The sequence below is a fragment of the Pristiophorus japonicus genome, chromosome 5 (genome assembly GCF_044704955.1).
Source record: "Pristiophorus japonicus isolate sPriJap1 chromosome 5, sPriJap1.hap1, whole genome shotgun sequence".
Lineage (NCBI taxonomy): Eukaryota > Metazoa > Chordata > Chondrichthyes > Pristiophoridae > Pristiophorus > Pristiophorus japonicus.
Window position 1 is genome coordinate 47,963,261 of NC_091981.1, and position 26,343 is coordinate 47,989,603.

The 26,343-nt window shown below is 46.8% G+C and overlaps 1 protein-coding gene across 1 annotated transcript in view; it reads left to right on the forward strand.

Moving 5' to 3' along the window:
- The first annotated feature begins 13,923 nt into the window (after positions 1 to 13,923).
- LOC139264327 (putative tyrosine carboxypeptidase MATCAP2) overlaps positions 13,924 to 26,343 on the forward strand; it is a 66,991-nt gene continuing 54,571 nt past the window's right edge. The window contains exons 1-2 of the mRNA XM_070880612.1: positions 13,924 to 14,286; positions 25,163 to 25,824. Of these exons, the coding sequence (XP_070736713.1) occupies positions 14,262 to 14,286; positions 25,163 to 25,824 (687 nt within the window). The 5' untranslated portion in view covers positions 13,924 to 14,261. The remainder of the gene's footprint in view (positions 14,287 to 25,162; positions 25,825 to 26,343) is intronic.

Genomic DNA, 26,343 nt, shown 5'->3' on the forward strand with positions numbered 1-26,343 from the left:
CGAATTTCATATTACACTGTAACCTAATTTAAATATGTACTTTTACCATTATTCATTTACCCTCCTGCAATGTATCCTTTATGCAGTTCACTATATATCCTGCATGATTCCCTTCTCTTACCCTTGCTGTTATACCGCTATTGTTGCTTTATTTTCCATTTAGTCAGTGTCAAGTTTATTGTGTTCCTAACACAGATGAGGCTGCACACAGGGAGCTTAAAGTATCAGTGGCCTCAGTCTTTAATAAGACAATTCAGAGTGAGGAACAGGCCTTAGGGGCCGGCTTATATACTGTGCTCCCAAGGGATGCTGGGATCCCTTGGGACTTCAGGGGATGAGCTCCCTGGTGGCGGAACATGGGAGTGAATGCTTTGCAGATACACAACATCACTTCCCACCAAAATCAAAGTGAAAACTATTTACAAGGTGAGGCGGTCGGGAGCCTTTCTTTCCCTGGTGGACCGCCTCGGTACAAGTGTCTGTTCTGGTCTGTTGGCTGTGCCCTCGCTGGGCTGGCGTGTTGTTGGCCCTGCAGGGCTGCTAGGTGAGCCTGGCCTTGCTGGGCTGTTGGGTGTGATGGGTTCGATTTCCTGGTCCGGCGTGGTGACGTTGATCCTTTGGATGTGTGTTGTGGGCTCGAAAAAGGTGGTGTCTGCTGTGGGTTGTTCAGGGCAGTCTGTGAACCGCAGCCTCGTTTGGTCCAGGTGCTTTCTGCAAATTTGTCCACTGTCTAGTTTGACTACAAACACCCTACTCCCTTCTTTAGCTATCACCGTGCCCGCGATCCACTTGCGACCATGTCCATAGTTTAGCACATACACAGGGTCATTCAGATCAATTTCCCGTAACACAGTGGCGCGACCATCATTTACATTTTATTGCTGCTGCCTGCTCTCTACCTAATCATGCAGGTTGGGGTGAACCAGCGAGAGTCGGTTTTAAGTGTCCTTTTCATGAGTAGCTCAGCCAGGGGCACCCCTGTGAGCGAGTGGGGTCTCGTGCGGTAGCTGAGCAGTACTCGGGACAGGCGGGTTTGGAGTGAGCCTTCTGTGACTCGTTTAAGGCTCTGTTTGATAGTTTGTACTGCCCGCTCTGCCTGCCCATTGGAGGCTGGTTTAAACGGGGCCGAGGTGACATGTTTGATCCCATTGCGGGTCATGAATTCTTTAAATTCGGCACTGGTGAAACATGGCCCGTTGTCACTGACAAGTATGTCAGGCAGGCCGTGGGTGGCAAACATGGCCCTCAGGCTTTCAATGGTGGTGGTGGCAGTGCTTCCCGACATTATTTCACATTCAATCCATTTTGAAAAAGCATCCACCACCACCAGGAACATTTTACCGAGAAACGAACCCGCATAGTCGACATGGATCCTCGACCATGGTCTGGAGGGCCAGGACCACAAACTTAGTGGTGCCTCTCTGGGCGCGTTGCTCAACTGAGCACACGCTGCAGTGCCGTACACAGGACTCTAAGTCAGAGTCGATACCGGACCACCACACGTGGGATCTGGCTATCGCTTTCATCATTACTATACCCGGGTGTGTGCTGTGGAGATCCGAGATGAACGTCTCCCTGCCCTTTTTTGGTAGCACTACGGGGTTACCCCACAATAGGCAGTCTGCCTGAATGGACAGCTCGTTTTTCGCCGCTGGAACGGCTTGATTGGCTCTTGCATTTCAAAGGGGGTGCTGGCCCAGCTCCCATGCAGTACACAGTTTTTTTACTAGGGACAGCAGAGGATCTTGGCTGGTCCAAGTCCTAATTTGGCGGGCCGTGACAGGTGATTTATCATTTTCAAACGCTTCCATGACCATCAACAAGTCTGTGGGCTGCGCCACCATCAACAAGTTTGCAGACTGCGCCATTTCTACCTCCGTGCTGGGCAATGGTACCCGACTGAGAGCATGTGCACAGTTCTCGGTGCCTGGCCTGTGACGGATGATATAGTTATACGCTGATAGCGCGAGTGCCCACCTTTGTATGCAGGCTGAGGCATTAGTATTCATCCCTTTGTTTTCAGCGAACAGGGATGTGAGGGGCTTGTGATCGGTTTCCCGCTCAAATTTGAGGCCAAACATGTCATGCAACCACAATGTAACATCACTGTATTACTGTATACTCTCAACCTCGATGCACACCTTGACCACTAGGGGTGAACTTGTGGGAGACACGCCTTACCTGATCACACAGGTATAAAAAGGGAGGTCCCACACAGAGTCATCGTCTTTGGAGTCCTGTGAATAAAGAGTTATGGTCACAGAGTGACCTTGTCCCCAGAATGTGCCTCGTGTGGTTTCATGCTGTAGAGTAAGGACTTTACATTGGTGACGAGAAACGGGAATTCACGGCCCACGAGAATGGCCACTGGTAGCACAGAGGAACGGCACTGTGTTGGGGAAGACTGGGACGATTTTGTCGAGAGGCTTCAGCAAAGCTTCGTTACGAAAGAATGGCTGGGGGATGCAGCAGCTGACAAGCAAAGAGCTCAACTTTTGACCAGCTGCGGACCAAAGACTTACGCGCTCATGAAGGACTTAGTAGCACCCGAAAAGCCGGCGGACAAAACCTTTGAATAACTTAGCAAATTGATCGGGGAGCACCTCAAACCGGCGAGTAGCATACATATGGCCCGTCACAGATACTACACCCACCAACGTCGTGAAGGACAGAGCATACCGAACTTCATAGCATTTGGCCAGCCTCTGTACATTCACAGACGCCAGCAGAGCTGAGATGCTAAGGGACTTCTTTATCGAGGGAATCGGTCATGCGGGAGTTTTCCGCAAATTAATTGAGACCAAGGATTTGACCTTGGAAGCGGCGGCGTTGATAGCTCAAACTTTCATGGCGGGGGAGGAAGAGGCGAAAATAATATACGTGCGCAATTCTGCCTCTAACGCGGCGATGGATCAGGGAGTCAACATCATCAATGCGACTCAGAGTCCCGCAGGCAGGCAGGGGCAGTCCGACACTCCCCAGGCAGCAATAGACCCCAGAGTCGGAGATCAACAGAGGCAATGGCAGGCTGAACGGACATTCACGCCATCACAGTGGGCAATGCGGCCCGGGATGGGGCCATTGACACCCACTAATAGGGTACTTAAGAGCAGGCAATGGGACAGTCAGCGAGGAGTGCCTGGCCATAGTCCCTTTGTTCCCAACAATGGAAACTTTAACTCATGCTGGAGGTGTGGGTGCAAACACTCAGCTAGATCTTGCAGATTTCAACAGTTTGTCTGCAGGAACTGTAATCTCAGTGGTCACTAAGCTCAAATGTGCAGGAAGTCTGCTACTTGACAAATATATGAGCCGGATGGACCAGAAGAGGATTCTTTGAGGCAGGATGACTTTTGGGGCAAATCGATGGACGCCGAGGTTCAGCGGGTCCATGTGGCGAATATTCACAGTTCATACACCAAAACGCCACCAATGTTGATGAGGGTTTTATTAAACGGTATCCCTGTACGCATGGAGCTGGACACTGGGGCCAGCCAGTCACTCATGGGCGTTCAGCAATTTGAGAAGCAATGGCCACTTAAAGCCAGTAGACCCAAATTAGCACGTATTGAGACACAATTACGGACTGACACTAAAGAAATCATTCGGTACTAGGCAGTGCAATGTTGGCTGTCACAAACAATCGGCTGCCGCTCTGGATTGTCCTGGGCAATGGTCCCGCACTGTTGGGGAGCAGCTGGTTAGCCGAGATGAACTGGAAATGGGGGGATGTTCACGCAATGTCATCTGTGGAGCGAAGTTCTTGCTCACAGGTCCTACAACAATTCGATTCACTATTCCAACCTGGTGTCGGGACTTTCAAAGGCACTAAAGTAGTGATACACATCACACCGGACGCCAGGCCAGTACACCACAAAGCCAGAGCGGTGCCGTATGTGATGCGGGAAAAGATCGAGAGCGAATTGGACCGGCTGTTGAGAGAGGGCATCATCTCGCCTGTTGAATTCAGTGACTGGGCGAGTCCCATGGTTCCCGTCCTAAAAGCGGATGGCTCTGTCAGGATCTGTGGCGACTACAAGGCCACCATCAATCGGGTGTCCCTACAAGATCAATACCCGCTCCCGAGTGCGGAGGACCTCTTTGCCACGCTGGCAGGCAGCAAGCTGTTCACCAAGTTGGCTGCTTATGACTACTTCATCCGGCACCGCCGGCACTGAAAATTGTGCTGACGCGCTCAGCAGGCTTCCATGTCATCTTTGGAGCAAAGTTCATACTCACAGGTCCTACAGAAATTTGAGTCACTATTTCAACCTGGTGTCGGGATTTTCAAAGGTACCAAAGTAGTGATACACATCACCCCAGACGCCAGACCAGTGCACCATAAAGCTAGAACATGGGAGTGCATGCTTTACAGATACACAACAAAGTTTCCCCTCCAATCCCTGTTAACCACACACCAATATCTTTCATTATTTTAATAGAATGCTTGCCCACATCAAAGGCTCACTCTTTCCGTCAATTACTAGCTTCAATCAGACAGGTACTTAGCAGCAAAAAACCACATCAAAGACCATTCTGAGGGTTGGTAGTCCCACAGGCAAAACAATTCAATGCACAATCTTGAAATTTAAAGTAGTAAATTCTATATTTATCTTTTGTTTTCTCTACTTAGTATTCTTTACACCATTTCAATTAAATTCTCTTCCTCAGCTTTTGCCTGCAGAATATTTATAAGTATATTTTGTTCATTGCTTAGGTCTACAGAATTCTGTATTATTGGCCCTTCCTTAGGCTGTCTCGCTGGTTCCATAGCTGTAGATTATTTAAGAACATAAGAACATAAGAAATAAGAGCAGGAGTAGACCACCTGGCCCCTCGAGCCTGCTCCGACATTTAATATCATGGCTGATCTAATCATAGACTCAGCTCCACTTCCCTGCCCGCTCCCCATAACCCTTTATTCCCTTATCGCTCAAAAATCTGTCTATCTCCGCCTCATCTCTGGAATCAACCTAGTGAACCTTCTCTGAACAGTCTCCTATGCAAGTATATCCTTCTTTAAATACGGAGACCAAAACTATACACAGTACTGCAGGTGTGGCCTCACCAATATCCTGTACAGTTGCAGCAGAACTTCTCTGCTTTTATACTCTATCCCCTTTGCAATAAAGGCCAACATTCCATTTGCCTTCCTGATTATGCAGGTACAGCAAGTACTCACTTTTTGTGTTTCATGCACAAGGACCCCCAGGTCCCCCTGTACTGCAGTACTTTGCAATTTTTCTCCATTTAAATTATAATTTGCTTTTCTATTTTTTCTGCCAAAGTGGATAACCTCACATTTTCCCACATTATACTCCACCTGCGAAATTTTTGTCTATATCCCTTTGCAGATTTTTTGTGTCCTCCTCACAATTTGCTTTCCCACCCATCTTTCTTTCATCAGCAAACTTGGCTACATTACACTCGATCCCTTCATCCAACTAATTAATATAGACTGTGTTATGAATGTTAACTGGGTTTTACCTGCCACCGGAGTGCGCGACTGTTGGAGTCCTAATGGTCACTGGCAGACACGTGCAAGCCGGGTATATAATATTAGCAGCCATGTTGAATCCTCACTTTGAGAATAAAAAAACTGGAGTAAGGTCATGCCTGAACTCGCTCACCGTACTTAGCCTCGTGGAGTTATTCAATACTTAATAATTGGTGACGAGTTAAAAATACGAACTTTCACACAACCATGTCTGTTGGAATTTTGGAGAGATTCGTGGAAGGGGAAGACTGGGAGGATTTCACTGATCGCCTCGACCAGTACTTCGTAGCCAACGGATTGGAAGGAACCGATAACGTAATTAAGTACAGGGCGCTTCTCCTCACCGTTTGTGGGTCAAAGATTTATAGCCTTATCAAGAATCTACTCTCACCAACTCGACCAATGGATAAGACTTACGATGAATTGTGTACGCTGGTTCGGAACCACTTTAAACCGAAGGAAAGCATCATCATGGCGAGGTATCATTTCTATATGCACAATCGCTCCGAGGGCCAGGACGTGGCAGAATTTGTCGCCAACCTGAGACGTCTTGCTGGGCCGTGCAACTTCGGAGCTGCATTGGAGGAAACGCTGCGGGACTTTTTCGTGCTTGGCATTGGCCACGAGGTTATCCTTCGAAAGCTGCTGGCTACTGAATCTCTAGACCTGAGCAGGGCCATCACAATTGCCCAGACATGCATGTCCACAGATGAAAACTCGAAACACATATCTTCCCAGCATCGAAACTCACCAGCAAGTACTGTGCATAAAATATTATCATCGGCAGGCAGAGCTGCACATGGCAGGGCCTACTCGTCCGCGTTCATACGACCTGTAACTGCTCAAAGTCCACCATCGGGGGTGAATCAAGTCTCACCTTGTTGGCATTGCAGGGTCTATCATTGAGCCCATCAATGTCAATTCAAGCAATACGTGTGCAAAGGCTGTGCAACAATGATGCACCTTCAGTGAATGTGTCCGCAACCGAGCAAGCGTGCTGCAAAACACCACGTGGCTGAGGTCGATCGATCCAGCGTGGATCAAGTGGCACAAGCAACTCAACCCGAGGTACAAGACAAAGAAGTGTATGGGGTACATTCTTTTACAAAAAGTCCTCTGATAATGCTGGGTTAAATTAAATGGGGTTCCAGTATCCATGGAATTGGACACGGGTGCGAGTCAGTCAATAATGAGCCAGAGGGCTTTCGAAAAGCTGTGGGACACTAAGGCAAAAAGGCCCAAACTGAGCCCAATCAATGCAAAGTTGTGTACCTACACCAAAGAGCTCATACCAGTTATTGGCAGCACGGCAGTAAAGTTATTGTTCGATGGAACTGTGCATGATATATCGTTCCAGACAATGGCCCAACACTGTTCAGCAGGAGTTGGCTTGAGAAAATTAAATGGAACTGGAACGATATTAAAGCCTTATCAACAGTGGATGATGCTTTGTGTGCTCAAGTGTTGAGCAAGTCTCCCTCGTTGTTCGAATCAGGCATCGGCAACTTCACGGGAGCCAAGGTGCAGATCCACCTAGGCCCAGATGCAAGGCCCGTCCATCACAAGGCTCGGGCGGTTCCATACATGATGAAGGAGAAGATCGAGATCGAAATGGACAGACTTCAACGGGAAGGAATCATATCACCAGTCGAGTTCAGCGAATGGGCCAGTCCAATTGTCCCCGTGTTGAAAAATGATGGCACGGTCAGGATCTGCGGCGACTACAAGGTAACGATCAACCAAGTCTCGATACAGGATCAGTACCCATTACCCAAGGCTGATGACCTGTTTGCAACACTAGCGGTGGGGAAGTCGTTCACCAAATTGGACCTGACCCCCGCTTACATGACACAAGAGCTTGTCGAATCTTTGAAAAAACTGACGTGCATCAACAGATATACCACAGATGCCCTTTCAGAATTCGCTCGGCGGCAGCCATATTTCAGAGAAACATGGAGAGTTTTCTGAAGTCCGTCCTGAGAACTATCGTGTTCCAAGATGACATCCTGATCACCGGTTGTGACGCCACCGAACACCTGCACAACCTGGAAGAGGTTCTACGTCGTCTGGACAGAGTGGGACTCAGGCTAAAATGCTCCAAGTGCATTTTCATGGCACCAGAATTCCTGGGGAGAAAGATTGCAGCAGATGGCATCAGGCCTACGGACTCGAAGACAGATGCATCAAGTATGCATCCAGACCCCAGAGTGTGATGGAGCTACGTTTGTTCCTGGGTCTTCCCAACTATTTTGGTAACTTTCTACCTAGTTTGAGCACATTGCAAGAGCCCTTGCACATGTTGCTGAGAAAGGGTAACGACTGAGTTTGAGGCAAATCTCAAGACAGAGTCTTTGAGAAGGCCAGGAACCTGCTATGGTCCAATAAATTACTGGTACCCTATGACCCATGTCAGCGGTTAGTGCTGGCATGCGACGCCTCATAATATGGGGTCAGTTGTGTGCTCCAGCAAGCCAATGTATCAGGCAAACTCCAACCAGTTGCATACGCATCCAGAAGTCTGTCTAAGGCTGAAAGGGCCTATAGTATGGTAGAGAAAGAGGCTTTATATGGGGTTAGGAAAATGCACCAATACCTTTGGGCTTCGGATTGAGCTTGACACAGACCACAAGCCGCTCATTTCATTGTTTTCTGAGAGCAAAGGTATAAACACCAATGCCTCATCCCACATCCAAAGATGGGCACTGACATTATCCGCTTATGATTATGTCATCCGTCACAGAAATCCCTGCTGATGCGCTTAGCCGGCTACCATTGCCCACAACCGGGGTGGAAATGCCGCAGCCCGCAGACTTGCTGCTGGTCATGGATGCCTTCGAGAACGATGGGTCACCCGTCACGGCTCGCCAAATTAAGACCTGGACCAGCCAGGATCCTGTACTGTCAAGCGTAAAAAGGTGTGCCCTAAATGGAAATTGGTCTGCCATTCCCAGGGAAATGCAGGCTGAACTTAAGCCTTATAGCCGCTGCAAAGATGAATTGTCTATTCAGTCTGATTGTCTGTTATAGGGTAATCGTGTTGTCATGCCAAAAAAAGGCAGGGAAACTTTTGTGTGATATTTACACAGCATCCACCCAGGCATTGTCATGATGAAGGTTTTGCCAGGTCTCACGTTTGGTGGCCAGGCATTGACTCGGACTTGGAGTCATGCGTGCATTAGCACAACACTTGCATGCAACTGAGTAACGCATCTGTGGAGGCTCCGCTGAGTCTGTGGTCATGGCCATCCAAACCGTAGTCAAGGATCCACATAGACTTTGCCGGCCTCTTTCTCGGCAAAATGTTTTTAGTGGTAGTGGATGCTTACTACAAATGGACTGAATGCGTAATCATGTCATCCAGCACGCCCACAGCCACTATTGAAAGCCTCCGGGCCATGTTCGCCACCCACGGCCTGCCCGACATCCTTATCAGTGACAACGGACCGTGTTTCACCAATTCAGAGTTCCACGAGTTTATGACCCATAATGACATCAAGCATGTCAGGTCTGCCCCTTTCAAATCGGCATCTAACGGTCAAGCGGAGCGGGCTGTCCAAACCATTAAGCAGAGCCTAAAATGTGTGACTTATGGCTCCCTACTTATGGCTGTCCCACATTCTGCTCAGTTACCGGATAAGACCCCACTCACTCACTGGGGTCCTTCCTGCAGAGCTGTTAATGAAGAGAGGCCTCAAAACCAGGCTCTCCCTTGTACACCCGGATCTCAGTGATCATGTCAAAACCAGAAGGCAACGGCAGCAATGGTACCACGATCACGCGGCCGTATCACGTGACATTGCTGTTCATGACCCTGTATTTGTCCTGAATTATGGTCATGGTCCAAAGTGGGTTGCTGGCACGGTTTTAGCCAAAGAGGGGGACAGGTTGTTTGTAATCAAACTGTTAAATGGCCAAACGTGCACGAGGCACATCGACCAAATAAAACTGCGATTCACAGACAACCCAGAACAAATTGAAGATGACATCATCATCGACCAACCAACACACATCCAACTATCAGTTGACCCTTGTGTCATTCACAAAGACAAACCTACCATCCCCAACAGTCCTGTCAAACCGACTGCTTCGCAATGCAGCAATGGTCCTACTAACTCACCCAAGCTTGGGTTCAAACTGAGAAGATCAACCAGGGAACGGAAGGCCCCGGACCGTCTCAACTTGTAAAAACAACCTGTACCAAGGACTTTGGGGGGAATGATGTTATGTATGTTAACTGGGTTTTACCTGACACCGGAGGGCGTGACTGTCAGAATCCTAATGGTCACTGGCAGACACGTGCAAGTCATGTATATAATGTTGGCAGCCATGGTGAATCCTCACTTTGAGAATAAATAAACTGGAGTAAGGTCATACCTGAACTAGCTCACCATACTTAGCCTTGAGGAGTTATTCAATACTTAACAGACTGTAATTAGTTGAGGCCCCAGCACTGATCCCTGCGGCACCCCACTAGTTACTGTTTGTCAACCGGAAAATTACCCATTTATCCCGATTCTCTGTTTTCTGTTAGTTAGCCAATCCTCTAGCCATGCTAATATATTACCCCCAACCCCGTGAACTTTTATCTTGTGCAGTAACCTTTTATGTGGCACCTTATCGAATGCCTTCTAGAAATCAAAATACACCACATCCACTGGTTTCCCTTTATCCACCCTGCTCAAAGAACTCCAGCAAAGTTGTCAAACATGATTTCCCTTTCATAAAACCATGCTGACTCTGCTTAATTGAATTATGCTTTTCCAAATGTCCCGCTATTGCTTCCTTAATAATGAACTCCACCATTTTCCCAACACCAGGTGTTAGGCTAACTGGTCTATAGTTTCCTGCTTTTTGTCTGCCTCCTTTTTTAAATAGGGGAATTACATTTGTGGTTTTCCAGTCCACTATTGGGATGTTTTTAGTGTCTTCTACCGTGAAGACCAATACAAAATATTTGTTCAAAGTCTCTGCCATTTCCCTGTTTTCCATTATTAATTCCCCAGTCTCATCCTTTAGGGGACTAACATTTACTTTAGCCACTCTTTTCCTTTTTATGTACCTGTAGAAACTTTTACTATCTGTTTTTATATTTCGTGCTAGTTTATTTTCATAATCTATCTTCCCTCTCTTTATCATTTTTTTAGTCGTTCTTTGCTCTCTTTTAAAAGTTTCCCAATCCTCTGGCCTCCCATTAGTCTTGGCCACATTGTATGCCCTTGTTTTTAATTGGGTGGATTGTTCTTCTGAGCTACAGAGCTTTAAATTATTATTTCCCTCGCCTAGGCTGTCTACCTTATAGAAACTGCTGTGTATTTCTATTGTTCTTTGCTCTTTTGCTACTGGTCTGTTTAATGCCACAGGATGCTCACACTTTTCCCCTCTCTCGTAACCCTGATTTACCAATCGCCATAATCTCCTTTAACCTTCAGACTGCTGGGATCTCCACAGTATGTCCTAGCTCCTGAGCAATGTTTTTGTGTGTGAAAGCTTACCTACACCTACATTAGATCAGCTATTACATTAAATCTTGGATTAACTCCTACACCCACACACATTTTTTTTGAAAATTCTTAAAAAAGCATTTTTTCAATATATTCATTCACGAGATGTGGGTGTTATTTAATGTTCATCCCTAGTTTTCCTTTAGTCATCATCATAGGCAGTCCCTCAAAATCGAGGAAGACTTGCTTCCATTCTAAAAGTGAGTTCTCAGGTGGCTGTACAGTCCAATGTGGGAATTACAGTCCATGTAACAGGTAGGACAGACAGTGGTTGAAGGAAAGGGTGGATGGGGAGCCTGGTTTGCTGCATGCTCCTTCCGCTGTCTGCGTTGGCATCTGTATGCTCTCGGCGACAAGACTCGAATTGCTCAGTGCTCTCCCAGATGCTCTTCCTCCACTTTGGGCGGTCTTGGGTCAGGGATTCTCAGGTGCCGGTGGGGATGTTGCACTTCATCAAGGAGGCTTTGAGAGTGTCCTTGAAGCATTTCCTCTGCCCACCTGGGGCTCACTTGCCATTTGGGAGTTCAGAGTAGAGCACTGACTTAGGGAGTCTTGCGCGGGCATGTGGATGATGTGGCCCGCCCAACGGAGCTGGTCAAGTGTGGTCAGTGCTTCGATGCTGGGAATGTTGGCCTGTGCGAGGACACTGATGTTGGTGCGTCTATCCTCCCAGTGGATTTGCAGGATCTTGTGGAGGCTGCATTGGTGGTACTTCTCCAGCGCTTTGTGGTGTTTGTTGTATTTGGTCCACATCTCAGAGCCATATAGGAGGGCAGGTATCACTACTGCCCTGTAGACCATAAGCTCAGTGCCAGATTTGAGGTCCTGGTCTTCGAACACTCTCTTCCTCAGGTACCCGAAGGCTGTGCTGGTGTACTGGAGGCAGTGTTGGGCATTGTCATCGATGTCTACCCTTGCCGATAGTAGGCTTCAGAGGTATGGAAAATGGAACTCACTGTCCAAGGACGAGCCGTGGATTTTGATGACCGGGGGGCAGTGTTGTGTGGTGGGGTCAGGTTGGTGGAAGACCTTTGTCTTACGGATGTTTAGCGTAAGGCCCATGCTTTCGAACTCCTCGGTGAAGGTGTTGACGATGGCTTGGAGTTCGGCCTCTGAATGTGCGCAGATGCAAGCATCGTCCGTGTACTGTTGTTCGATGACAGAGGATGGGATGACCTTGAATCTAGCCTGGAGGCGATGTAGGTTAAATAGGTTCCCATTGGTTCTATAGTTTAGTTCCACTCCAGCGGGGAGCTTGTTGATAGTGAGCTGGAGCATTGCAGCAAGGAAGATGCAGTAATGCATCAAGCAGGGCTGCGCCATCATACCAACACTTTTCCTTTAGTAGGTGGTGGAGAGCTGCCTTCTTGAACCACTGCAGTGTGCGTGGTGAAGGTACTCCCACAGTGCTGTTAAGGAGGGAGTTCTAGGATTTTGACCCAGCGACGAGGAAGGAATGGCGAGATATGTCCAAGTCAGAATGGTGTGTAACTTGGAAGAGGTGGTCTTCCCATGCGCCTGCTGCCCTTGTCCGTCTAGGTGGTAGAAGTTGTGGGTTTGGGAGGTGCTGTTAAAGAAGCCTTGGTGAGTTGTTGCAGTGCATCTTGTAGATGGTACACACTCCAGCCACGGCGTGCCAGTGGTGGAGGGAGTGAATGTTTAAGGTGGTGGATGGGGTGCCGATCAAGTGAACTGCTTTGTCCTGGATGGTGTCAAGCTTCTTGAGTAGTTGGAGCTGCACCCATCCAGGCAAGTGGAGAGTATTCCATCACGCTCCTGACTTGTGCCTTGTTGATGGTGGAAAGGATTTGGTGAGTCAGAAGGTGAGAGACTCGCCGCAGAATACCCAGCACCTGACCTGTGAGAGATTGGGAAATGTTGGTGTTCAGAGGGATCCGGCTGTCCTTGTACACAAATCACTGAAAGTTAAAATGCAGGTACAGTGAACAATTAAAAAAGCAAATGATATGTTGTCCTTTATTATAGAAGGATTTATATAGGGCCCTGGTAAGACCACACCTGGAGTATTGTGTACAGCTTTGGTCTCCTTACCCAAGGAAGGATATACTTGCCATAGATGGAGTGCAACAAAGGTTCACCAGTCGGATTCCTGGGATGGGGGGATTGTCCTATGAGGAAAGATTGAGTAGACTAGGCCTATGTTCTCTAGAGTTTAGAAGAATGAGAGGTGATCTCATTAAAACATACAAAATTGTTACAGAACTTGAAGGATAGATGCAGGGTGGTTGTTTCCCCTGGTTGGGGAGTCTAGAACCAGAGGTCACAGTCTCAGAATAAGGGTTCGGCCATTTAAAACTGAGATGAGGAGAAATGTCTTCACTCAGAGGGTGGTGAATCTTTACAATTCTCTACCTCATAGGGCTGTGGATGCTCACTCGTTGAGCATATTCAAGACAGAGATCAATAGATTTTTGGATATTAAGGGAAAGTGCAGGAAAGTGGCATTGAGGTAGAAGATCAACCATGATCTTATTGAATGGCAGAGCAGGATCGAGGGGCCAAATGGTCTAATCCTGCTCCAATGTCTTATGTTCTTATGCTCTTGTAGCCAGAGTATTTATGTGGCTGGACCAGTTAAGTTTCTGGTCAATCGTAACCCCCAGAATGTTGATGGTGGGGGATTTGATGATGGCAATGCCACTGAATGTCAAATGGAGGTGGTTAGACTTTCTTTTGTTGGAGATGGTCATTGCCTAGCACGTGTGCCTCGAATATTACTGAATTGCAAGCATTTTATTTCCTAATTTAAAAAATACTCTGAGTCTGGTGTAAGTGTAGCAATTGTTATTTGGTATAGTGCACTGTTCATTTCCAAGTGACCGACGTCACAAAGCACCGAATTATGACGCAATAATGGGGTTACCGTGGGAACGGCGGTCGGTGCTGGAGAGCGGAACGTGAGAATGACAGGCGGAGAGTCGGGGGCGCGCGCCATGGAGGAGTCGGAGACTGCGGCAGCTCTGCGGAACTGAGGGGGGGGAAGCACAGGCTGTCTCGGTTACAGGTCGCAGGGATTAAAGCTAGTTTTAACTGCAAGTGCTAGAGTTCCGTGCAAATTACAAGCCTGCCCCGTGTCTCTGACAATTGGTCGAGTCGGGGACACATATATATCCGATTATTGTTTGTGCACCGTTCATTTTTCTTGTCTCTCTCTGCGAGTGGAAGGAAAAGACTCAAACGGGTTCGTCTGCTTCTTCTGGTGGATTCATCTTTCACTCGCCAGTCGCGGAAGGTTGCCAGGGATGCTGGAATCAATCCGAGTAACCGGTACGTGTCACTTCCTGTACTGCGGGGAAGCGGGGCGAAATATTCAGTTATTATTGAGAGAGGTCTCGTTGAGCTGTGAGATTTGGTGGGTCTATTCGCTACTTAGAAAATTAAAGGAGGAAATCTGAAATCACATCCGTCGCATTGCAGTTACAGATGGTGTGATGGATCAACTTTCCTGTCATTGATTTCAATCATTTCCATTCGGGAGAACGTTTTTATCGCTTGATTTTTCAACAGTGACCTTTGGTGTACTTGGTTACTAAATGGTTATTTATTCGTGCAGCCCTAAACTTCGAATAACAAATTATTTTAAAAAAATGTAATGAAGTATATGTCTTTCGACGCTTGCTGCTGCGTGATCACTGCCACCCATTGATTTAACCACAATGGTCCGATGTGAGCCACTTAATGAAATGGTTCGGTGATTGGCAGTTGGCATTTTAAAGGGGCACTGTCTTCATGAAATAGCGCTTGACAAACTTATTTTTCATATTTGTTTACATAATTTGCCGTGCTACTAAATTGCATTGTTACTTGTGTGCTTTCATTATAATGATGGATGTTTGGTCTAGGGGTCTCACTCAAAACAATTTATTTTTTGCTTAAATATACTGTGAGCAAGAAAGCTTTAACCATTCAGTCCTTCTAGCTTAAAGATTTCCAAGAGGTACAAGTGCACAACTCTTTTCACGTCTGTGTTAATTATGCCCGTTTATAATATTGGAATCAACTATACCACAGTATTGACAAATTATCTTTATGACACAGTGATAGGTAAATAAGCCTATTGTTTAATTTTCATTCAGCCTGTCCTCCAGTGCAAAGAAAGATGTTAAGGCTGATTGTAGCACCCTAATACTGTCCTGGTTGATATAAGCTTACTTTATAGTATCTTTGTAATGGCTGATATTCAGGTCAGTTCCTTCAGCTGATATGCATACAATAACAACAACTTGGATTTATATAACACACTAATATATCCCAAGGTGCTTCACAGGAGTAATATAAAACAAAATTTGACACCCAGCCACATAAGGAAATATTGGGACAGATGATCAAAAGCTTGGTCAAAGAGGTTGGTTTTAAGGAGCGTCTTAAAGGAGGAACGAGAGACGGAGAAGTTTAGGGAGGTAATTACAGAGCTTAGGGCCCTTGGCAGCTTAAGGCACAGCACCAATGATTGAGTGATTAAAATCAGGGATGCACAAGAGGCCAGAATTAGAGAAGCGCAGATATTTTGGAGGGTTGTGGGGCTGAAGGAGCTTACAGAGCTAGCTAGAGGCAAGGCCATTAAGAGATTTGAAAACAAAAATAAGAATTTTAAAATCAAGGTGTTGCTGGACCAGGTACCAATGTAGGTCAGCGAGCACAGGACTGATGGGTGGACGGGACTTGGTGCGAATTAGAACACGGGCAGCAGAGTTTTGGATGACCTCAAGTTTACAGAATGCAGAACATGGGAGGCCAGCCAGGAATGCGTTGGCATAGTCAAGTCTAGAGGTAACAAAGTCATGGATGATGGTTTCGGCAACGGAGAAGCTGAGGCAGGGGCGGAGTCGGGTGATGGGAAAAAGAAGTAGCAGAGGCAAATGATCGGATGGTCTTAATCTTAGCGACAAAGATGTTCATGAGCTCCTCACCTTTGTTGGAGGTGAGGGTGGAGGAGACGGAGCAGATGGTTTGCAATAGAGAAAAGAAGTTGGGGGTTATGTTTGCATTCCAGAATGAAGGTAGAATAGTGAGAAGTTTTGGGAGACGAGCAGAACCCGATAGTGCTTTCTGTGCTCCAGGCAGATCTGGTGGTGAATGGCTAAACCAGTTGTCCACCAGGTCTGCGTTCCTTGGACTTAAGGGAGCAGAGATGAGGGCCATACCAGGAGGAATGGCTAGGAATGAGAGAGAGAGTAATAGTTTTAATAGGGACTAGGGTATCAATGGTAGTGGTGAGGATGTGGTTAAGCAAATTGGTCGTTGCAGAAATGTCATGGTGAATCGAGGGCCAAAGGCTGGACAGTTGCGATTTTGAAAGTGTAGTTCTAAGTGTTTTTTTTCCAAGAGGCATTAGTTTGTAGATAGGTCAATTAAAGATAAATCGATAAGGCCATAAACAGGCAAATTAATTCCTTCTTTTTGTGCGTGGAGGCATAGAATACAAGAGCAAGGAGATAATGTTGAACTTGTACAAGGTCTCAGTTGGTGGTATTATGACCACTTTTGGGGACTGCATTATAAGAAGAATATAAAAGCAATGGAAAAGGTGTAGTGCAAATTCATTAGGCTGTTACCAAAGATGAGAGTCACAGTGTTTTTAAAAAAAAAGCTGGAGTTTTCATCAACAGAGCTGGCAAGGTTAAGGGGACACTAGAGTCATGACTGATTAGAAACGGTTGTTGAAGCAGAATCTATGTAGTCTTTTTTTAAAATAAATTAGATAGGTGTTTGAAGAAGGGTAATATTTTTTTTAAGTAATGGTAGCAACCAGGAGAATGGAATTAAACTAGGTAGCTCATATGGCACAGACTTGATGGACTGAATGCCCTGTTTTTGTGCTGTAACATTTTATGATTCTAAAATGGCACATGAATTTTGTAAATAATAGCCCAATCAAAATAAAATGCAACTGATGTATATTACCATATCAAACTGCTTTGAAAGTATTTTTATATTTTGGACTTAAGATGAACCAAAATGATTACAGAAGTATGACCAAAAGAATGTGTGCTGATCTATTAATCAGTCTTCAGTTTAATAATTTAGTGGATTGGGTATGATTGTTTATTGTGTCTCTTGTATGCAGTCTGTTCCTCACTGACGACTAAAATTACCACCGCCTTTGCTTAATGTACCTTCTTTCTTCTGTACATTTGAAAAAGGCACTTCATGAATCTCTTCACTGCCTGTTATACCAGCTGTGTTTATCTTTTTAAATATTTGTACTTTTCCAGTTTTTATGTTTTTTTTTATCTGAATACTCCTTAATTAAAACACTACAGTTTTCTTTCATTCCTTCTATTTCGAATTTGTCTAGATTTCTACCTCCTTCCTCCTCAGGTGCTGGGGTTTGATTCCAAGGGGCCTGGAAGGCCTTCGGTTTATCACCCAAGTAGCCCTTCCTGCATGAGTCTAGATGGTGTGTGTTGGCAAGCTATTCTTCCATTGGGGTATCACAGCTACACCCATTCATGCCCCCACCTGACATCCACACACCTGCACTTTTCAGCAAGAGTCCATGGTTGGCAGTCAGGAGCGGGAACCATGACTGGTATTTTCTTTGCTCCCCTCAACCCACACCCTCCAGCTGAGATTAGATCACCCAGCACAAACCTCTGGCCTATGTGGCTCAGTCGCACTGACTGAAGGGTATATCCATTCAGCAACAGGAGAGAAACAGATGGCCCACATGGTGAACCACATGGCAAACTGGTCCGAAAAGTAAAAGCCCGTGGGATTCAAGGGAAAGTGGCAAGTTGGATCCAAAATTAGCTCAGTAGCATGAAACAAAGGGCAATGGTCGACATATGTTTTTGTAATTGGAAGTCTGTTTCCAGTGGGGTTCCACATGGGTCAATGCTAGGCCCCTTGCTTTTTGTGGTATATCAATGATTTAGACTTCAATGTACAAGGCATGATTAAGAAGTTTGCAGATAATACAAAAATTGGCCGTGTGGTTGATAGTGAGAAAGAAAGCTGTAGACTGCAAGAAAATATCAATGGACTGGTCAGGTGGGCAGAAATCTGGCAATTGGAATTCAGTTCAGAGAAGTGTGAGGTAATACATTTAGTCAGGGCTAACAAGGCAAGGAAATACACAATAAATGGTAGGATACTGAGAAATGTAGAGGAACAGAGGAACTTTGGAATGCATGTCCATCAGATCCCAGAAGATAGCAGGACAAGTAGATAAGATGGTTAAGAAGGCATATGGGATAGCTTCCTTTATTAGCCGAGGTATAGAATGTAAGAGCGTGGAGGTTATGCTTGAACTGTATAAAACACTAGTTAGGCCACAGCTAGAGTCCTGGGTACAGTTCTTTTCACCACATTACAGGGAAGATGTGATTGCACTAGAGAGAGTACAGAAGAGATTTACGAGGATGTTGCCTGGCCTGGAGAATTTTAGCGATGAGAAAATATTGGATAAGCTGCGTTTGTTTTCTTAAGAATGGAGGAGGCTGAGGGGAGATTTAATTGAAGTGTATAAAATTATGATGGGCCTAGATAGAGTGGATTGGAAGGACCTATTCTCCTTAGCAGAGAGGTCAGTAACCTGGGGGGGGCATAGATTTAAAGTAATTGGGAGAAGGATTAGAGGGAAGTGAGAACTTTTTCACTCGGAAGGTGGTGGGGGTCTGGAACTCACTGCCTAAAAGGGTGATGGAGGCACAAACCCTCCACATTTTAAAAAGTACTTGAAAGTGCCGTAACCTACAGGGCTATGGACAAGAGCTGGATTGCTCTTTTTCAGCTAGCACAGACACGATGGGCCAATTGGCCTCCTTCTGTGCCATAAATATCTATGATTCTATGACTTCACTTTTTTTGCTGCATTTCTTTCTGGTCTTCTACAAGGTGTGGCTGAGAAATGACTCGATGACAGCCAGCTAGCTTTGACCAAAAGGTCATTTAACCTAGCTCGTGAATATTTATTGTAGGTATTCTGTCATGTATGTAACCTTCATGTAACAACACTGCATACTGTATACACCTAAGAAATGCACACATTGACCACAGGGGGTGAACTTGTGGGAGACACTCCTCACCTGGTCATCCAGGTATATAAAGGGAGGTCCCACGCAGGGTCATCACTTCTTGGTCCTGTGAATAAAGGTTCAGGTCACAGAGTGACCTTGTCTGCAGAATGTGCCTCGTGTGAATTTATAGTAGTGTGTAAGGACACTACATTTGGTGACGAGAAACGGGAATCAACGACTCACGAGAATGGTCACCGGTAGCACAGAGGAGCGGTACTGTGTTGGTGAGGACTGGGACGATTTCGTTGAGAGGCTCCAGCAGAGCTTTGTCACGAAGGACTGGCTGGGAGCAACGGCTGACAAGCGAAGGGCTCTTCTGCTGACCAGCTGTGGACCTAAGACGTACGCGCTGATGAAAGACCTGCTCGCACCCGAGAAGCCGGCGGACAAAACCTTTTGAAGAGCTCAGCAAACTGATCGGTGAGCACCTCAAACTGGCGAGCAGTATACACATGGCCCGACACCGATTCTATACACACTGACGTCGGGAAGGACAGAGCATTCCAGACTTCGTTGCGGACCTTCGGTGCTTGGCCAGCCTCTAAGTTCACAGACGCCTGCAGGGGGGAGATGTGAAGGGATCTCTTTATTGAGGACATTGGTCATGCCGGGATTTTCAGAAAGCTAATTGAGACCAAGGACTTGACCTTGGAAGCGGCGGCATTGATGGCTCAGACCTTCATGGCGGAGGAGGAGGAAACCAAGATAATATATGCGCACAACTCTGCTACCAACGTGGCGATGGATCAGGGAGTTAACATTGTAAATGCGACTCAGAACCCCGCAGGCAGGCAAGGGCAATTCGACACCACCCAGGCAGCAACAGACTCGAGAGTGGGTCCTCAACAGAGACAATGGCAGGTTGAACGGACATTTACGCCATCATGGTGGACAATGCGTCCCAGGATGGGGCCATTGACACCCATTAACAGAGTGCTCAAGAGTAATCAAAGAGACAATCAGAGAGGAATGCCTGGTAACAGCCCTTTTGTTCACAACGATCTCAGCTCATGCTGGAGGTGCGGGGGCAGACATGCTGCAAAAACCTGTCGGTTTCAACAATGTATCTTTAGAAATTGTAACTTCAGTGGACATTTAGCCAGAATGTGCAGGAAGCCCGCAGCGAGGCTAATTTACGAGGCAGATGAACCAGAAGAGGAGTCTGCTTGGGACAAAACAATGGACGCTGAAGTTCAGCGGGTTCATGTGGCAAACATCCACAGCTCATATACCAAAACGCTAAATGTCCACTGAAGTTACAATTTCTAAAGATAAATTGTTGAAACCGACAGGTTTTTGCAGCATGTCTGCCCCCGCACCTCCAGCATGAGCTGAGATCGTTGTGAACAAAAGGGCTGCTACCAGGCATTCCTCTCTGATGATGAAAGTCCTATTAAACGACATCCTGGTACGCATGGAGTTGGACACAGGGGCCAGCCAGTCACTTATGAGTGTCCAACAATTCGAGAAACTATGGCCACTCAGAGCTAGCAGACCCAAACTAGAACGCATTGACACGCAATTCTGGACGTACACCAAAGAGATCATCCCAGTGCTAGGCAGTGCAATGTTGGTGGTCACACATAATGAATCAAAGAACCGGCTGTCACTCTGGATTGTCCCGGGAAATGGTCCCGCGCTTTTGGGGAGGAGCTGGCTAGCCGAGATGAACTGGAAATGGGAGGATGTGCACACCATGTCATCTTTGGAGCAAAGTTCATGCTCACAGGTCCTACAGAAATTTGAGTCACTATTTCAACCTGGTGTCGGGATTTTCAAAGGTACCAAAGTAGTGATACGCATCACCCCGGACGCCAGACCAGTGCACCATAAAGCCAGAGCTGTGCCGTATTTGATGCGGGAGAAAATTGAGAGTGAGTTGGACAGGTTGCTAAGAGAGGGCATAATTTCGCCCGTTGAATTCAGCAACTGGTCCATCGTCCCTTTCCTAAAAACGGATGGCTCGGTCAGGATCTGTGGCGACTACAAGGCCACTATCAACCGAGTGTCACTACAAGAATCCAATACCCGCTTCCGAGAGCGGAGGATCTTTTTACCATGCTGGCAGGCGGCAAGCTGTTCACCAAGTTGGATCTCATTTCAGCCTACATGACCCAGGAACTGGCCGAAGAATCCAAGCTACTGACCACCATCACCACGCACAAGAGGCTGTTTATCTACAACAGGTGTCCGTTTGGCATTCGATCAGCAGCTGCTATCTTTCAAAGGAACATGGAAAACCTGCTCAAATCCATCCCTGGAACAATCGTATTTCAGGACGACATCCTTATCACGGGTCGAGACACCGAGGAACACCTCCAAAACCTGGAGGAGGTGCTACGCCGACTGGACTGGGTCGGCCTGTGACTAAAGAAGTCCAAGTGTGTGTTTTTGGCCCCAGAGATCGAGTTTTTGGGCAGGAGGGTTGCCGCATGCGGGATCCGGCCTACCGAATCCAAAACTGAGGCGATTCGTCGTACGCCCAGGCCTGGCAACACATCGGAGTTGCGTTCATTTCTGGGACTCTTGAAATATTTCGGGAACTTTCTGCCGAAATTAAGCACCTTGTTGGAGCTGCTACACGTGCTCCTGCGTAAGGGTTGCGTTTGGTTTTGGGGGGACTGTCAGGAATGGGCTTTCAATCAGGTGCGGAACCTGCTTTGTTCTAATAAGCTGTTGACTCTGTACAATCCCCGTAAGAAATTGGTTTTGACATATGATGCATCATCCTATGGGGTCAGGTGCGTGTTGCAGCAGAGTAATGATGAGGGCCAGGGCCAACTCCAACCTGTGTCTTATGCCTCCAGGTCGCTGTCCCAAGCTGAACGGGGTTATGGTATGGTTGAAAAGGAAGTACTCTCATATGTCTACGGGGTGAAAAAGATGCACCAGTACCTTTTTGGCAGAAGGTTCGAGTTAGAAACGGACCTTAAGTCATTAACAACCCTGTTGTCAGACAGCAAAGCTGTCAATGCCAATGCGTCAGCTTGCATACAGCGATGGGCTCTCACGCTGGCTGCGTATGACTGCACCATACGGCACCGGCCAGGCACCGAAAATTGCGCTGACGCGCTCAGCAGGCTTCCACTGGCCACCACCGAGAGGCAGCTGAGCAAAGCGCTGAGATGGTCATGGCCGTTGAAGCTTTTGACAGCGCAGGCTCCCCCATCACAGCCCGCCAGATCAAAATCTAGACCAACAGAGATCCCCTCCTGTCACTGATTGGGGATTGGGCACCCGTACACGGAGCATGCCCCGAGGAGGTCAGACGGTTTCACAGACGGATGGATGAGCTCTCCATCCAAGCCGACTGCCTACTATGGGGCAGCCGGGTAGTCATACCCCTGAAGGGAAGGGAAGCATTCATCAGGGAACTCCACAGCGAGCACTCTGGCATCGTGCTAATGAAGGCTATTGCCCGATCACATGTATGGTGGCCGAGAATTGACTCAGACCTGGAACACACTGTTCGCAGGTGCACGACGTGTGCCCAGTTGGGCAATGCCCCCAGGGAGGCCCCACTCAGCCCCTGGCCCACCAGGCCATGGTCACATATTCACGTAGACTACGCGGGCCCATTCATGGGAAAAATGTTCCTCATTGTTGTTGATGCATACTCAAAATTGATCGAGTGCATCATATTGAATTCGTGCATGACATCCACCACTGTGGAGAGTGTGCGTGCGGTCTTTGTGACCCACGGCTTGCCAGACAACCTGGTTAGCGACAATGGCCCGTGTTTCACTAGCTATGAATTCCGGGAGTTCATGTCGGGTAATGGCATCAAACATGTCAGGACAGCACCGTTCAAGCCAGCTTCCAATGGCCAGGCGGAACGTGCGGTCCAAATCATAAAACAGGGTATGCTCCGGATTCAAGGACCCTCCCTTCAATGCTGCCTATCACGCCTCCTGCTGGCCTCTAGGTCAAGTCCGCATTCACTCACGGGAGTCCCGCCTGCGGAACTACTCATGAAACGTACACTTAAAACTCGGCTGTCCCTCATTCATCCTGTCCTGTCAGACATTGTTGAGGGCAAGCGCCATTCCCGTAACTCAAAGGGGAGATGTATAGAAATCGATGGCCCTGTATTTGTTCTTAATCACGCTTTGGGGCCCAAGTGGTTTGAGGGTACTGTAATTGGCAAAGAGGGGAATAGAGCCACAGTGGTCAGACTTAACAATGGACAGATATGCCGCAAGTATCTGGACCAAGTTTTTAAAAAAAAAAGGTTAAGCATGGACCCAGAGGAACCTGAGGAAGATCATGAAATGTTGCCCACACCACCGCCAGTGAACAAGCAACAAGAACATTCAGCAGCATGCACAATCCCTGCGGCTAGCCCGGACAAGCCGGAATCACCACAGGTGACAGAGATGCATGCCAAGGCTCAACAACCAGAGCCCCAACTGCGGCGCTCCGCAAGAGAACGTCGACCGCCTGAAAGACTTAATCTTTGACCCCGTAAGACGTTGACGATGGGGGTGGGGGGAGAGGTGATGTCATGTATGTAACCTTCATAATAACACTGCATACTGAATACACCTAAGAAATGCATACCTTGACCACAGGGGGTAAACTTGTGGGAGACACTCCTCACCTGGTCATCCAGGTATATAAAGGGAGGTCCCACGCAGGGTCATCACTTCTTGGTCCTGTGAATAAAGCTTCAGGTCACAGAGTGACCTTGTCTGCAGAATGTGCCTCGTGTGAATTTATAGTAGTGTGTAAGGACATTACACATTTGTTGCATTCTTGAGCAGTGCTGCATCTGCCTCTGAAGTGAGCATTGACAGCCAGCAATATGGCGTATGGTAACATAGTGGTTATGTTACTGGATGAGTAATCCAGAGGCCTGGACTAATGATCCAGAGATACGAGTTCAAATCCCACCACGACAGCTGGGGAATTTAAATTCAGTTAATTAAATAAATTTGGAATAAAATGTTAGTAATGACCATGAAGCTACTAGAATGTTGTAAAAACCCATCTGGTTCACTAATGTCCTTTTTAGGGAAGAAAATCTGCCATCTTACCTGGTCTGGCCCATATGTGACTCCAGACCCACAGCAATGTGGTTGACTCTTAACTGCCCTCTGCGGTTCACGAAGGCGGCCCACCACTTTCTCTAGGGCAGTTAAGGATGGGCAATAAATGCCGGACTTGCCAGCAATGCCCACATTCCATGAATGAATTTTTAAAAAACTATTCAAGGATTGAGGTTGCATTGTATCCCCAATATTAATACTGAGGAGCAGTTGCTGCTTCTAAGTTGATGCCTATGACAATGCAGCAGCCCTAGATTGTAGTCATACATTTCCCAGTGACCTATGAAGTTCAACCATCTCCGCACTGATGTAGAAGGTGGTGAACATTTTATTTGAAATTCCTTCCTCAATGATCAGTTTCTTCTCTGTTGGTTCTCCTGTTGATTATCTCACAACTTTTGAGGACGCCCCACAACAATGGTTCAGAAACAACTTGCATTTATACAGCACCTTTTAATCAAGTTTTTAAAAAAAAGTCCCAAGATGCTTCGCAGGAGCATTATCAGACAAAATTTGTCACTGAGCCACATAAGGAGATATTGAAGGGAGCCATGGAAGGAGAGAAACACAGGATGAGGATTTTAAAATTGAGGCATTGCTGTATCGGGATTTTAGATCAGCGAGCACAGGGATGATGGTTCCCACCTCATCTCAGCCATGCTAGCTTAGTGCATTTTGTGCTTGTGGTTAGGGAGGGTGTGGGTAAAAATCGAAGAACTAATTAATTCTGCACGTATCTCAGTGCTGAAATTGCTAGGACTGTTTGGCCTATTGTTTCATTAAATATATTGGCAATCTGTCTTGAGGAAGCAGTAGTTTCATACACTTTTGGACCTTTAGCTATTTTGAAGTAATTCAGATTTTTCTATGCCATTGAAATTGAAGGGGGTGGGTGGGGCAGAGGGGACTAGTATTGTCCTGCTTGTCCTTTTTCCATTACATTCCCACCAGTTGATCATTGAGATGTTTGTGTCTTGCTGGTTTGAGGGAACTTGTATGGTGGGAAATGGTTTGCAAATGAGGGAAAATCCATGTAAAGTTAATCTGAACCTTCCTGTTGTCCAATCCTTGCAGAAAAGCTTCGCTGGCCACAGCTGGAGCTGGCCAAGAAATCAGTTCTGTTGAATCCCGCTGAAAAAAATGACACCAGCCAAGGAGGTCACCAGCAAGTCTCTGTCAGCATCTTGAAGGAAATATTCACTGGAAGCAATGGCTACAATGTCTTGTTGTCGTCGAAGGGAGAAAAGAAGCGTTTATCCTCCAGCCATCATAAAAAGCACCGAAAGTCTGCCAAGCCATCAGCTGTGTTGCGGTACAAGGAACGCCGGACCCCTAGCGCCTCTGTGCCACTGGTTGACGGGGAGTGGTGTCTTGGGAGCGGGCATACTTCATTGCTCGTGGGCAGCTTGGTTGCCAGTGGTTCAAAATTCCCACTTGGCATATCTGTGGTAGGAAGTGGGATTGGTCTGTCCCAAAGGCCGAAAGGTAAGATAAAAAGGTTTTATTTCTCAAGCCTGCAGAGGTCCAGGTTGCCAATTGGACAAGGGAAAGACAGCGAAGGCTCCACTCGTAGGCTCTGCATCCTGACTGCTGTAAAACCGTCAAACGTGGAGAAGGAAAAAGTCAAGTTCTTCAAGTCTGCGTTCACCTACAATCCACAGTTTGAATATAATAATCCTGCTTTGCCCAATGTACTAGCAAGACACAGTCTTGCTTCAGAGAAGTTTCTTCTGCAGGTACAGTTATGCTTAATTCCTCTGGTAATAAAGCAGTGTTTTAACAATAGAGAAAGAAGTAGATTTTCTCACTGATTTGTTTATATGTCACTATTAAAGCTGATCCTAGGGAATTTTAGCATCACATGGCTTTTTTTTATTGTGTTCTGATAAATGAATGCACAAATCCCTATTTACACTGTAGTAAACATAGAAACATAGAAACATAGAAAATAGGTGCAGGAGTAGGCCATTCGGCCCTTCTAGCCTGCACCGCCATTCAATGAGTTCATGGCTGAACATTCAACTTCAGTACCCCATTCCTGCTTTCTCGCCATACCCCTTGATCCCCCTAGTAGTAAGGACCTCATCTAACTCCTTTTTGAATATATTTAGTGAATTGGCCTCAACAACTTTCTGTGGTAGAGAATTCCACAGGTTCACCACTCTCTGGGTGAAGAAGTTCCTCCGCATCTCGGTCCTAAATGGCTTACCCCTTATCCTTAGACTGTGACCTCTGGTTCTGGACTTCCCCAACAT